The 12,145-nt window shown below is 41.1% G+C and overlaps 1 protein-coding gene across 6 annotated transcripts; it reads left to right on the top strand.

The window, feature by feature from the left end:
* The first annotated feature begins 4,354 nt into the window (after positions 1 to 4,354).
* Positions 4,355 to 11,410, top strand: LOC133928866 (pentatricopeptide repeat-containing protein At2g30780-like). Of its 6 annotated transcripts, none has more exons than XM_062375371.1 (3): positions 4,355 to 5,696; positions 5,769 to 10,084; positions 10,182 to 11,410. In XM_062375371.1, exons 1-2 carry the CDS (start codon positions 4,506 to 4,508, stop codon positions 6,024 to 6,026), a joined length of 1,449 nt encoding a protein of 482 aa, XP_062231355.1. In that variant the 5' UTR covers positions 4,355 to 4,505; the 3' UTR covers positions 6,027 to 10,084; positions 10,182 to 11,410. The 6 variants fall into 6 exon arrangements, with proteins under 6 accessions (XP_062231355.1, XP_062231354.1, XP_062231352.1 ...); XM_062375370.1 differs by having other exon boundaries at positions 4,355 to 6,029; positions 9,650 to 10,084; XM_062375368.1 differs by having other exon boundaries at positions 4,355 to 6,029; positions 6,129 to 10,084.
* The last annotated feature ends 735 nt before the right edge of the window (positions 11,411 to 12,145 follow it).

The following is a 12,145-nucleotide window of genomic DNA, read 5'->3' as shown; positions in this document are numbered from 1 at the left end:
GAGGCTGCGTGCAACAAACGGAGAACGATCGCGCGGTGGAGAAAAGGGTCGGTACTTAGCAGGGGTCGTAGCAAATCCAGCTGCGTGATTAAGCCAGGGAATGCAGGATAGGGCCAGAATCAAAAGGGAAAAAAGAAGAAGCTACCTTTGTGATTTGTGAAGAGGAATACCATCATGCGTACCTTTGTTTTCTCTTCGATTAAGGCATAGGTTCTCCATCGGTTCAAAAATAAAATGTTGTTCCGGATTACATTTGGTGCAGTTTCAAAACATAACTTTGATGATAAAAATACTATTTGGTCTGATAATAGAATATATGGAAATTATAATATTGTCAAAGTATATTGGTAGATAAACTTTAAAAAGTTTGTTTTATAATATAGGGACATCTAAAAGGCTACTCATGTAGACACACAATCATAAAAAAAAGTTAAGCAAAGTTTAGCCTCTTATTACTAAACGTATGTAAAATAGATCTCTCCTCCCGCTATAAGGATATTAGGTGTTTTCAAGTTATACATATAATCATTAATAAAATTGAGCAGTACCAGACTAAATCTTGTGTCTTATGTATGTTGTTCCTTTCGATTCTTGTTTTATTAGTGTACGGTGACGTGATCTTATAATAATTTTTACTATTGTATCCGAAAGTAACGTTTTGTATGCCTATGGGTAAAAAGGATTGCTTGGGAGTGCCATTGAATTGATTTTCTATTTTCAGTTTGTGACCTACTGTACTTTGCAAAGAAGTTAATTTGGTCACGCCAGATTTGAGATAACATATTAAATCGGAATTGACACAAAGGATTTTATCTGTGGCCAGAATAAATAATGACGAAACAATGTCGATCTATACTATAAAAGAATCAAATCTATGTCATTTTCTTTTAGGGTCCCTGTCATTGGTAACAACACGCACTAGCACTCATCATTTATTGAACTTAAGATAAATTGAAGTGTTACATCTCGGAAGAGATATTTGGTTGCTAGAATACATGTATCTTTCTTAAAAAAGAAGTGATGACTGACGCCCCTTGCCTTTGTCTATTTCTAAGTGGTTGCAACTTACGATGGCTCTTGTGTTGAAGTACTTCTATAAGATTATGTTTGTTTCGAATTGTAAAAACTGAATTGTGATGAAAATTTAAAAGCTGAAACAAACAGCTGGATTGTAAAAGTTGGATTGTGATCACAGCCAAAAACTGAAATAAACAACTGATTGGAAAAACTAGATTGTTACAATCCAACACTCTAGCAATCCGTCTTCCATCGTATTGTAACAATTCACGATCTAGCTTTTACAATCCAGCTTCTTACAATCCACAATCTACAAGCTGTTTTTCATAATCTCCAGCTGAAACAAACAGGTTATAACTTTAAACCTTTGTTGGGGTTGAGAATCGAACTAGTATTAGCACATCTTATCATTATGCATCATGAAAAAAAAATTCCTATGTTATTGCATTTGCTCTATTCTTTGTCACTAAAAAACCGATATATACTACTTGGTTGCCAATTTGGTCACTTTCATGCCATCGCGATTAGCACCGTTGATATATCTTATTAATTTTTTTAAATGACTTGTCTCTTGCAATATACTATATTTGTTCTCTTTTACTTATCATTTAGGATATTGACACAGTCTCTAACAAGCACGTTTGATTATTATTTTTAACAACTACATCGTAGTAAAAATTGATAAAAATTAGATAATAATAAAATATTCTCATAAAAAAAATCATTACTATCATTTTCATGTGTCAAATCCTAATAATTTTGTGTATATTAGTGATCAAAATTTTTAAAGTTTGACTACGCGTATTCTAGTATCATATTTATTTCAAAACAGAAGTAGTATGTCAAGTAGGATCGACTGTAGCCTAAGGCTTCCAAGTGGGCCTGTGATTAGCTGCTGGCATGTTGTATATGGAAGGAATCGCTCCACAATCCCAAATTCTCAAGCGCACTCGTCATCCTCTTCTCTGGAGTTGGACGGCCCCATCATGAAGGAAGGGCATACGGTGACACGGACGTCGTCTGTCTCTTGGGACGCTATCGCTAACATCAGCTGGTGGGTGCCCGTCCGCCATCCTACATTGACGCTGCCATCTTGAGCATCGCCATTTACAGAAGCTCAAGGCTGTTATGTATCATTTGCAGTTCTGCAAAATGAAACATTAAATACACACCTGCGATGGATGAGAACGCCATGGACACCGTCGCGTGCTCGGAACGAGATCGTCTGACTTTACCCTCCGACGATATTATAAACAGTAAAAAAGGTGCTACAGTACTAACGGATTCGCTACAGTTCTATTGCAACAGTATCAATGACACCGTGTTCGAAGGTAGAGATACTGTTCATCCTCTCACAAAATATTGTTACTCTCTGACTTCATCGGGCTGAAGTTAGAGGAACCAGATCTATCGTGCTCTGCGCAAGAAGCAAGAATACGGTTGCAAAATATAAGAAATCTGCCTGAATTGCAGAGCGACTGATGCTTTTGTATGTACTGCTGGTTGTTAATTAGCTACACTTATGTGGTGTTGATCAAACTATAGCGTTGTGGTCGTTGTGAACCTTTGAACGAATTGCAACCCGGTATCAGTTCACTGTGTTGCGATTGACCTGTTGATCTGATGAACGGATGGAATGAACACCGTGTTGGGATTGAAATTCCAACAAATTGCAACCCGATAGTATATAGGGGTAACCAATTTTGCGATGGCATATTGGAGACTAGTGGAAATTGCAATGACAAACAAAAAATTGACCATATGTATTGCGTCGTCCTCGCAATAGACAAATAGAAAATATAGGCTTATGCATAATGTGAGCCCCTCAACTCCAATTTGGGTGGAGTTTCTTCAGCGTCTCAACTCTTGAGTATGCATGCTGATGGCATCTTTCGCCCATGTGTAAGGCCAAATTATCATGCGCAAATCCGCCATGTCCTCCTCATCAGGGGCACGACTCCTTCACAAGACTGCTTTGGAATTTGATTAACTCCATGTGTAAGACCTTACTATTTTCTAGTTTACCAGACAATGAGCACCACTATCTTCTCTGAGATCACCTTCGTTCGTAGAAAGCTTCTTCTAATCTTGTTGATTTTCTTGATTGCCCACTATTGGACTCGGAATGATGTGAGGTGATACACAGGGATAGAGGTTAGAAGCAATTTGAACAAAGTTACCCGTCCTACTAGCATTCGGAAATAAGAACCTTCCTTTTCGACCATTAAATTCGGAACCAACCTTCTAAATCAACGGTTGCATATTTTCTCTCCTCGGTTTTCTTTCATAGACCAGCTGGCGCTATAGTTGAGTTTTTGGAGGTGATAGATGTAGGTCCTCTTTGAATAAGCTTTTTTAAAAAAAAAAACTCAGAAACTATCTAATGGATTAGCTTTTGGTTTTGGTTTTTTATGCCTTTTATTGGCCGAGGAAGTGGCTCTGACTAAAATAAATTAAAAACTGAGAAATAGATTGATATAAGCTTTTTAATTTTTGATGTGCTAATAAATTAAAAATTTATTGTGAAACTAACAATTAAAATTCAACAGCCACAGTTATTTTCTTAGTCAGATAGAAACTATAAAACCATAGTCTATCCAAACAGATCCGTAAATGATCTACGATGCTTTCTAAAAAAACACGTGGATCAAACAGCTGGCCTTAACTTAATTGGTGAGAGGTACGAGTATACATACGTAGGTTGTAGCCCGTAGCATCTAGATAAGTCTTTTTTTAACTTTGATTTAGGCCCCTTCCTTCATCTTGATTAAAAAAGATACCTAATCTCTTATGGGCTTTCCTTAATAAATACCCTGGTCAATAGAGTGCAGCACCTTTGCATTTATCTTTTTTTTTTAGGATCCTTTGTATTTGTCTCCTTTTTCAGGAGACCTTTGTTTTTCAGGGAGACCTTTATACTTCATCCAATTGCAAATGTAAGTCGTTTTAGATTTATACATAAAGATTAAAAAAGTAGATCAAATGATTTTATTACCTTTTATTTATTCTGTATTAGAAAAGATAACTTATTCACTTGTGAGAGTGGTAGTATTTATTAAATAAGGGTAAGATATGAACAAAAGAGAAAAAATCGCATAGAAGTTCGAGAATGACTTATATTTAGAGAATAGTTGAGAAAACTAAAACGATCTATATTTGTAACCAGACGGAGTATTTATCTAAGAAGAGAAGATGGAATTTACGGGCCGCAGCGGGCTCACTACAGCCTAATTCGAGCCAATATTGTTTTGCAGGCCTCAGCAGTTTCCGGTATACCAGGCCAGGCCGATCCATTTCCAAATTTGCTTGTTCAGGTCAGGTTGCGCTCCCGCAGAATAGGTCCAGGCAAAGAAGCCCCATGCAGAACACAATGCCGAGCTGGCCGCGTGCGCTCGTTCCCTTCCACTCCCCACGCCGATCCCCTAAACCCCTCGCGCCGCGGCCGCCGCCGCCGCCGACGATCCCTTCCTCCGCCTACGCCTCCTCCCATGTCCCGCCGCCCCGCTCGCCGCCTCCTCCCCCTCTTCCTCCGTGGCCTTCCCCGCTCCAACACCCCTAGGTCCTTCACCTCCATCCCCGTCCCTCCCGACACGATCTCCTCCACCTCCTTCACGTGGCCGCCCCAATCCCCGCCGCCGGCCCCCGATCCCGCCGCCCGCTGGACGGCGTCCTGGTCGCCCACCGCGCTGCCGCTTCCGCCCTTCACGGCCGCCCACCTCAGCGCGGCCGTCTCCTCGCTCGCGGCCTCCCTCCTCGCGCTCGTCGGACCGAACCCGGACTCGGAGCCTACCCTCCGCGCCCACTCCTTCCCCACCCTCCTCTCCGTCTCGCCGCTCGCTTCTCTCGAGCTCCTCTCGCTCCTCCGGCCCAGGCCGCAGCTCGGGCTTGCCGTATTCTCCTTCCGCCGCGCGCTCTCCCCGCCCCCCACGCTCGGCGAGTACTCACTCGCCATCTCCCTCGCGAGCCGCGCGCGCGACCCCGCCGTGGCAGCCACGCTCTTCGCAGACGCCACCAGCGCCCACTCCCCCGACCAGGCGCTCTACAACGCTCTCATGGCGGCCTACATGCACAGCGGCCTCCTGGACAGCTGCCTTGAGGCCTTCGACGCGCTGGAGCGCGACCCGCGGTGTGGGCCGCCCAATGTGGACTCGTACAACATCCTCATCGCCCTCTTTGGGCGATCCCTCCTCGTTGACCACATGGAGGCCACGCTCCGGTCGCTCGATGCTTCTGGCCATCCCCGTACTATTGGTACGTACAATGCAGTCATTGCCGGGTACCTCACCGCATGGATGTGGGACAAAATGGAAGGGGTGTTCCATGAAATGGAGTCAGGTCATGTTGCTCCAGATGCTACTACGCATCTGTTGATGCTAAGAGGATACGCTCATGCCGGGATGATCTATAAAATGGAGCTGGCTTATGAGCGTGCTTGCAAGCACGCTGGAAATGTTGACATTGTGCATATACGTGCAATGCTATGCGCATACTGCAAGTTTGCCCATGTAGATAGGATTCAAAAGATCGAGGACTTGTTGCAGAGGTTGGGTCGTGATGATTACAGGCCATGGCTGAATGTGCTGTTAATTAGGGTGTACGCTCAGGAGGGGCTGGTTGATGGGATGGAGCTGCAGATCGCTGAGGCATTGGAACGCAATATCATAGTCAACACAGTGCAGGTGATGCGATCAATCATATCAACCTATTTTCAGTGCGATGCGGTTGATAAACTCGCACATTTTGTCCGGCAGGCTGAGCAAGCCGGGTGGAAGCTGTGCCGAAGCTTGTACCACTGCAAGATGGTGATGTATGGGAAGCACCACCGGCTGGAAGAAATGCATGGGGTGTTGGATGAGATGGAATGGATTAGGTTTGACCGGACAAAGAAGACATTTTGGATCATGCACAAGGCATATGTTAGTTGTGGCAGGAGGGCTGAGGCAAATACTATACTTGCCATGATGTGGAAGCATGGGTTTGGACTTCCTCGCGGTGTTTTTGTCCAATAACATGTGAGTTGATACTCCATTACTAATCTACCAACTGCTATCCACAAATTTATGTACTTTTTTTCTTTCGCATAAAATGTCTTTTTGTCTCTGCAATTGTAGCTGCTGATATTAGCATTTTGAAAAGCTAGACAGTGGTGAGCCAGTGGCATATCTAAATTTTAAAGTGATATCAGTACATTTTTCTGTGTAGAAGAAACACTAAGGGTCCATTAAAAGTACCACATGCAACATCAATTTAACATTGTGGTCAGGTTCTAAAGTACGAGATGCTATCACAAGCAGTTTTTATGGTGCTCAAGCATCTGTGGTTCTCTAAGCAGTCTTTGGCTGAGGGGATGTATGTTTTGTAGTTGTTCACAAAGAGATTTACAACAAAGAATAATTCTTTTGAGTTTCTCTTTCTTGAATAGGATACTAAATTTTATGGTTGGATGGTGAATTATGTTTATTTGTATTTGAGCTTTCTTGGCGTTACAATCGAAACTGACCCTTAACTCTGAACAGAATGATGCTGGAATCAGTTTGAGTTATAATCTTACTCTACAATGTCTTTCCATCCATTTTTATCCCCTATATTGAGTTCTTCATCAGCATAATCTAGGAGCTAGACTTTATTGTGTATAGATCCTTTTCTTAACACATACTATATTACTGATGCTCCCACAACCGTGTAGATACAAGTGGAAGCTCTTCTTTTGTTATGCTGACTTCACCCTAAAATTCTGTTATATTGAGGCTCATATGGTTCTATTTTTTTTTATAAAAAAATTCTTCAGTATATCAACATCTAGACAATTCATATGAGTGGTTTTTGTTTTTGGAATTCTTGATGTTGAAAATCTGTTGGTGCCTAATACTCAATATTTTGCTAACAAGGCTATATCTGACATTTGAGGGCTCTGTGATAAAATATTATGGTTAGGACCTACATATAGCAATGGCCCATAACTCCATACAAGTGATGCCTATTGTAGATATTGCCATTAAGGATAGATAGCCTCCTAAGCATTAGTATTGTCAACATGAATCTCATAAACATTGGTACCAAAGTTGATTTCTTGGAAACATGGTTGAAAATGAATATTAGAGCACCTCCCAGATGTACATATTCAAGAGAGTTCTGCAACAACAGTGCTTTGCGCAGCACATTAGGCCCCTTTAGGGTACTATTGTTCATGCTATTACCGTGCACCTGTGGCACTGTAGGGTGTGGCTTTAAATTGCTTTGCTTTAGTTGCAGCGCTTATGTGATCAGTTATTTAGTTACAGATTAGTCATTTGAGTTAGAATAGGTTTATCTCTAGATCAAATCTATTAGGATCCCCTTATAAATAAGCAGGCATTACCGTCCTTTTCAATTAAGAAAGAGAAAATTGGTCTTTTCTCGACTTAAAAGTTATAATCACCCCAATCTGTGGTCTCTTCTTTCTCCTAACATCATCCCCCTTCAGCCATGACTGGCGGGCCATCCTTTGTGTGGCTTTTACCCCATAATCATCTTAAGATTATTGTAATTGGGTATTAGAGCCAACAACATGGCTTCTGCTACTGGTTACCCACGGCCCAGTTGAAAGCATCAACAACATAGTAGTCACTGTCACGGCATCCAAGCCACAATGGACATGATGGCAACTTCTGAGACTGTCATAAACCGTTTTCGGGGTCCACTGGTTTTATATCACATGACAGCAGCGCCACCAATGCCTTGAAGCCATCATTTATCACCAAGGCCTTCAATGATGACTGCCACCACAGCTCAAGGACGAGCTATTGCGTGAGGGAGGGGGATCTGTCATGTGCAGCCCATTGTAGCCTGCTAAGATGCTGTCCATGCAGGCTACAGTTGCGTGAATCAGTTTGCATTACTTGCATTGCGTGCATGGGGATTAGTTATATAGTTAGAGATAAGTAGTTTAAATTGCACCACTGCACCCTATCTTAAGGCAGGAGATGTGCGGGGATGTGGACGAATTCCTAATTTTGCTCACTTTACTCTTACTTAGACGGTTACACCATGATTAACCAATCGGTAACCAAAGGCTGGAAATGGGGCCCCTTAACTAGTGGGGCCTTGGCTCGATCAGCTTGCACACCCCCATGTATGCACCTGTTGGTTAGCAGTAAGCCAGTGACCCCTACCTTCAATATATTAAGCATGGTCAACATAAAGCTATATGATGTGACCTATAGACTCTGGCACATGCATGTAAAAAGGATATTTTTATGGGGAGTTTGGAATCCACATGCCGGGAAGCAGTGGTGGAGCTATGTGGAGGCCAAGGTGAGTTCTGGCCCTCCCTTGCCTTCCAAAAGTTTCGTATCTACTTCTAAGCACATCCATTAAAAATTCAAATTTACTTGTTAATCTGTTTGTGTATTGCATGGCCAATATCATTATATCTACCTCCCGTGCTTTTGTATCTATAACTTTTCATGTTTCTTTCCCAATTTTCTCTGCCTTATGCATTATAAAGTACTTTATGCACTTCAATTTTTCAATTGCTTTAGTATAGTAGTAAGTAGTTTAGTTTTTGGCGATCAAAATACGAACAAAATCACTATTTTCCTTGCTACTTTGTTGATTTAGCGTATGCAGACAAATAGTGATTAGCATGAAAACTCCCCCCTGCCGTCGCTCCACCACTACCAGGAAGTAAGGTTGTCTTACAGAAATGTGCAAAATAATATTATATTTGCATCAATTACCACAACTATTCACCAAGCCATATTAATGTCATGATAAAATGAAATTTATTTCAAATGAGTGGATATATTGCAATTAAGATGTGTATAAAAAGAATCTGCTTTGGGTTTGGAAGGAATGTACTCTAGTATACCATGTATAAACAGTGGTACTAAAAAAACCATTCAATGTTTATTTCAGTCGGTGATAGGTAACTCTATGAGGTTAAAATAAACGACAAAACATACAGTGGGAAATGGAACCCTTGCTGAGTAAACAGAGTCTAGGCCTATAGGCCACACAAGGGTCATTTTTAAGGAGAAAGAACTGTCTGGTAGGGGCCCTACTGTATTTTCCTAAAATTCACTGGGAAATATGCTAGTGTGTGCTAATAATAAAAGGAACGCACTTTTCACTCAAGTACTTCAGAGTTAAAAGCTCTCCCAGAAAGCTTCCAGTTAACAACCACTGTCCATGTTTAAAGTTTAATCCAGCTTTGTGCATAAAGATATGACTAGACTGGTTCTTTTGTTACGAGGGAATGTCAAGCACAGACTATATTGAATAATAGGGAACCAATCGATGTAATCATTGTATTAGGACATAAATTGTGCTGCAGTGAAGCCGCATCAGCAACAAAAGAATCTACAGTGTTGAATTTGTTATACTGTATTGCGATTTCCGACAGTCAGATCATGAAATGTTATCTGCTTGCGGAGATTGTCTCTTATCTTATAAACCCAAATTTGGTCAGTGTTTTTACAATCAGAATGGAAGGTCTGCTGCAAAGTAAGGTCCTGCTTGGAACATGGCAATTTCGAAATTTTGCAAGAATCAGTACAGTTCTTCCTCTAAAATTTGGAGGAAGAATGTCAGTTTGTCACTACCCACTGAAAATTATTTGTAATAATGCATGTTACCAAATTGTGTTTTACAGTTAATATCATGCTGGTTGGTTATAAGCTCGACTTGAAGACTTGCTGTAGACAAATGAGTCCTTTCCTTTTCTTTCTTTTTTGGGTGGCAAATGACTCTTATTCTCAGCTACTGATGTTGGTGATGATTTTAAATGCATTCACTCTGTGGAGTGAGCTTGTGATCACTAAGGGCAGGTTTGGAGTCCGCCCACATCAGCCCCGCCAATTGTTGGCATGACCAATTCATTGGTGAAGGATTTGGCTGCCCCATGCTTTGGCTAGAATTGTGAGTGAATGAGCATCCTTGCATTTGCAAGCCAATATTCTGGCAACAAACAAAACAAGATCCAAATATATTTGGCATGACCAATTTTTGGTACTGTAAGTTGGGGAGCCAACCAAACAAGCCCTACACTGTGTTGAAATTAGTGCCTTCTTAGTGATAATGAACTTATGTAAGGATTCTAATTTTTTGCATTTAAATTGAAGCTTGTCTATAATAATAAAACCTTAATTTAACTGGCAGACTTAGTGTTGATCATACATTTGCAGGATTTATCTGCTCCACTTGTTGGGGAAAATTTTGCTTTCTGACAAGGTATCTGATTGCTACATTAAGCTGTTAACATCATATGTGATTTCGATGCCTTCGCTGCTTGAAGAGCAAAAGGACTCCGACATGAAACCCTAGAGCTCCAAAGTACCAAAAAGAGGAGAGGATAGTGGTATGATCTGGAGTTTAGAACCTGAAATGACAACTGAGGTTGATCTAAACATGCAGGCTTTGTTATAATTTGAAGCTGTTACCTTTGTCGCCCATTCTTGTTCTGTACATGGCAATACAGCTGCCCATGGGGTGATATCAAGAAGATACATCACGGTCACACAAGATGATGCAGCTAAGTGAAAGATGAGGTCTGCCAGGCATATCTGCTTGTTCAAAATCCATCCCAGATGACATGCAGTATGAGGTGCCTTCTTGCTTTGTGATGCAGTTCCAGCTTTATCAAAGTGAATGTTTTACATGGAAATATATGAGGTGTTGACAAATTGGGATCTGATAAGCTTGTTTCGCATTAAATGTTTGAAGGTTCACTGTTCTCAGGCACTCTGCTTTGGAATTCTTCAATGGTGCCAGACAGCATCTATCTTGGAGCAACAGTTAATAGTCTGCAAAGCTCTAGTAAACAAGGAAGCACTTTGATGGTTTCAAAGAAACTCAAGTGGTCATAAACTAAAGGTACAGGGCCTTGTCTATCATGTTGAACGAAAGGAACCAAACATGTAGAAAATATCACCAGAGATCTGCACATATTTTCATTAGGATCATTATAGAGGTGCCAAGGCACTTCTGGGTTATTTCATTTTCAGGCTAGAAGATCTATATTTCCTACTGATCAACAACTGCACCACTTTTTAACATGCGTGCAATGATTCTTTTGTCAATCATACAAGTTGTACTGAGCAGAAATGTAGTTGTCAAGGGTGTCATAGTGGTGGTCTCCTTTTGCAGCTGCAAGTAGTTTTTGGCTTCTGTTATATGGCTTTCAGATTGGAATCCAGGTGTTCCAATTTGTTTGGTCTTCACTCTCCGTGTCTTGTCCTGTTGTGACCTCGAATGCATCAGTGATATATCATGTTCTCGAGGGCCTACTAAAAAAAGGAGATATATCATGTTGTTGCTTTCGAACATCGTACTTGTATTGTAAAAGGAAGTTATATGTTTCATTTGTGATATAACGTGTCCAGAAATATAAAATGCCCATCAGTGGATAATGGAACTATGATCTTTCGATTATTTTGTGATGAATCAGATGCATCCAAATTTAAGTTATTGACCAATGATTATAGATCTAGCTGGTAGAATGATCTGATCTGCGTGTGGAATCTGGATACTTGAAACGTTGACAGTCAATGGCTATAGTTTATCTTCATAGAATATTATCAATTGGTGGTGCCACTAGGCCAAGGTCAAGAATTAGAATTTAGAAGCTGTGCTGTGCATCAATCGTCGTCGCTGTCATACATGTGCCATGACGAGTCTTTTCTCTATTTAAAATTTACCACTCTAGTTATTAAAAAGGAATCCCTTAAAAAGAAGAGAGAAAAGAAAAAAAAAAAAGAGAACGGGATGTAGAGCATGAATATCACTCATGTTCCAGGAAAGGTAGGAAGTTCTTTTTTCTTGGTGACATCTAGACATAGACATGGTAGGCAGAACCGAGCTTAGCTTGGTTGGCAACGGTGGCCGGTGGCCATTTTGCCCACCGGTGTTTAAAGTCTAGCTTCAGCGTGTGTGCTTATCCGGGGGTTTTATACCTCAGCTGCTTTTGGGACTTAGAACACGCATATGCCTGCACGTTAAGTAGAACGTGCATACTCATACACTAAGGATATAGTGTCCTTCAATTTGTTTTTAGTGTGGGTTAGAACACGTATATGAATACGTGCGTAGAGTAAGATGTGTATAGGTTGTATGTGTCGTGATATGTACCAAAGAAATAAACAAGGTAGGA

Source organism: Phragmites australis, chromosome 9 (genome assembly GCF_958298935.1).
Source record: "Phragmites australis chromosome 9, lpPhrAust1.1, whole genome shotgun sequence".
In the NCBI taxonomy this organism is placed as follows: Eukaryota; Viridiplantae; Streptophyta; class Magnoliopsida; order Poales; family Poaceae; genus Phragmites; species Phragmites australis.
Note: the sequence above shows the minus strand (reverse complement) of the source record. Positions and strands in the feature narration are given on the sequence as shown.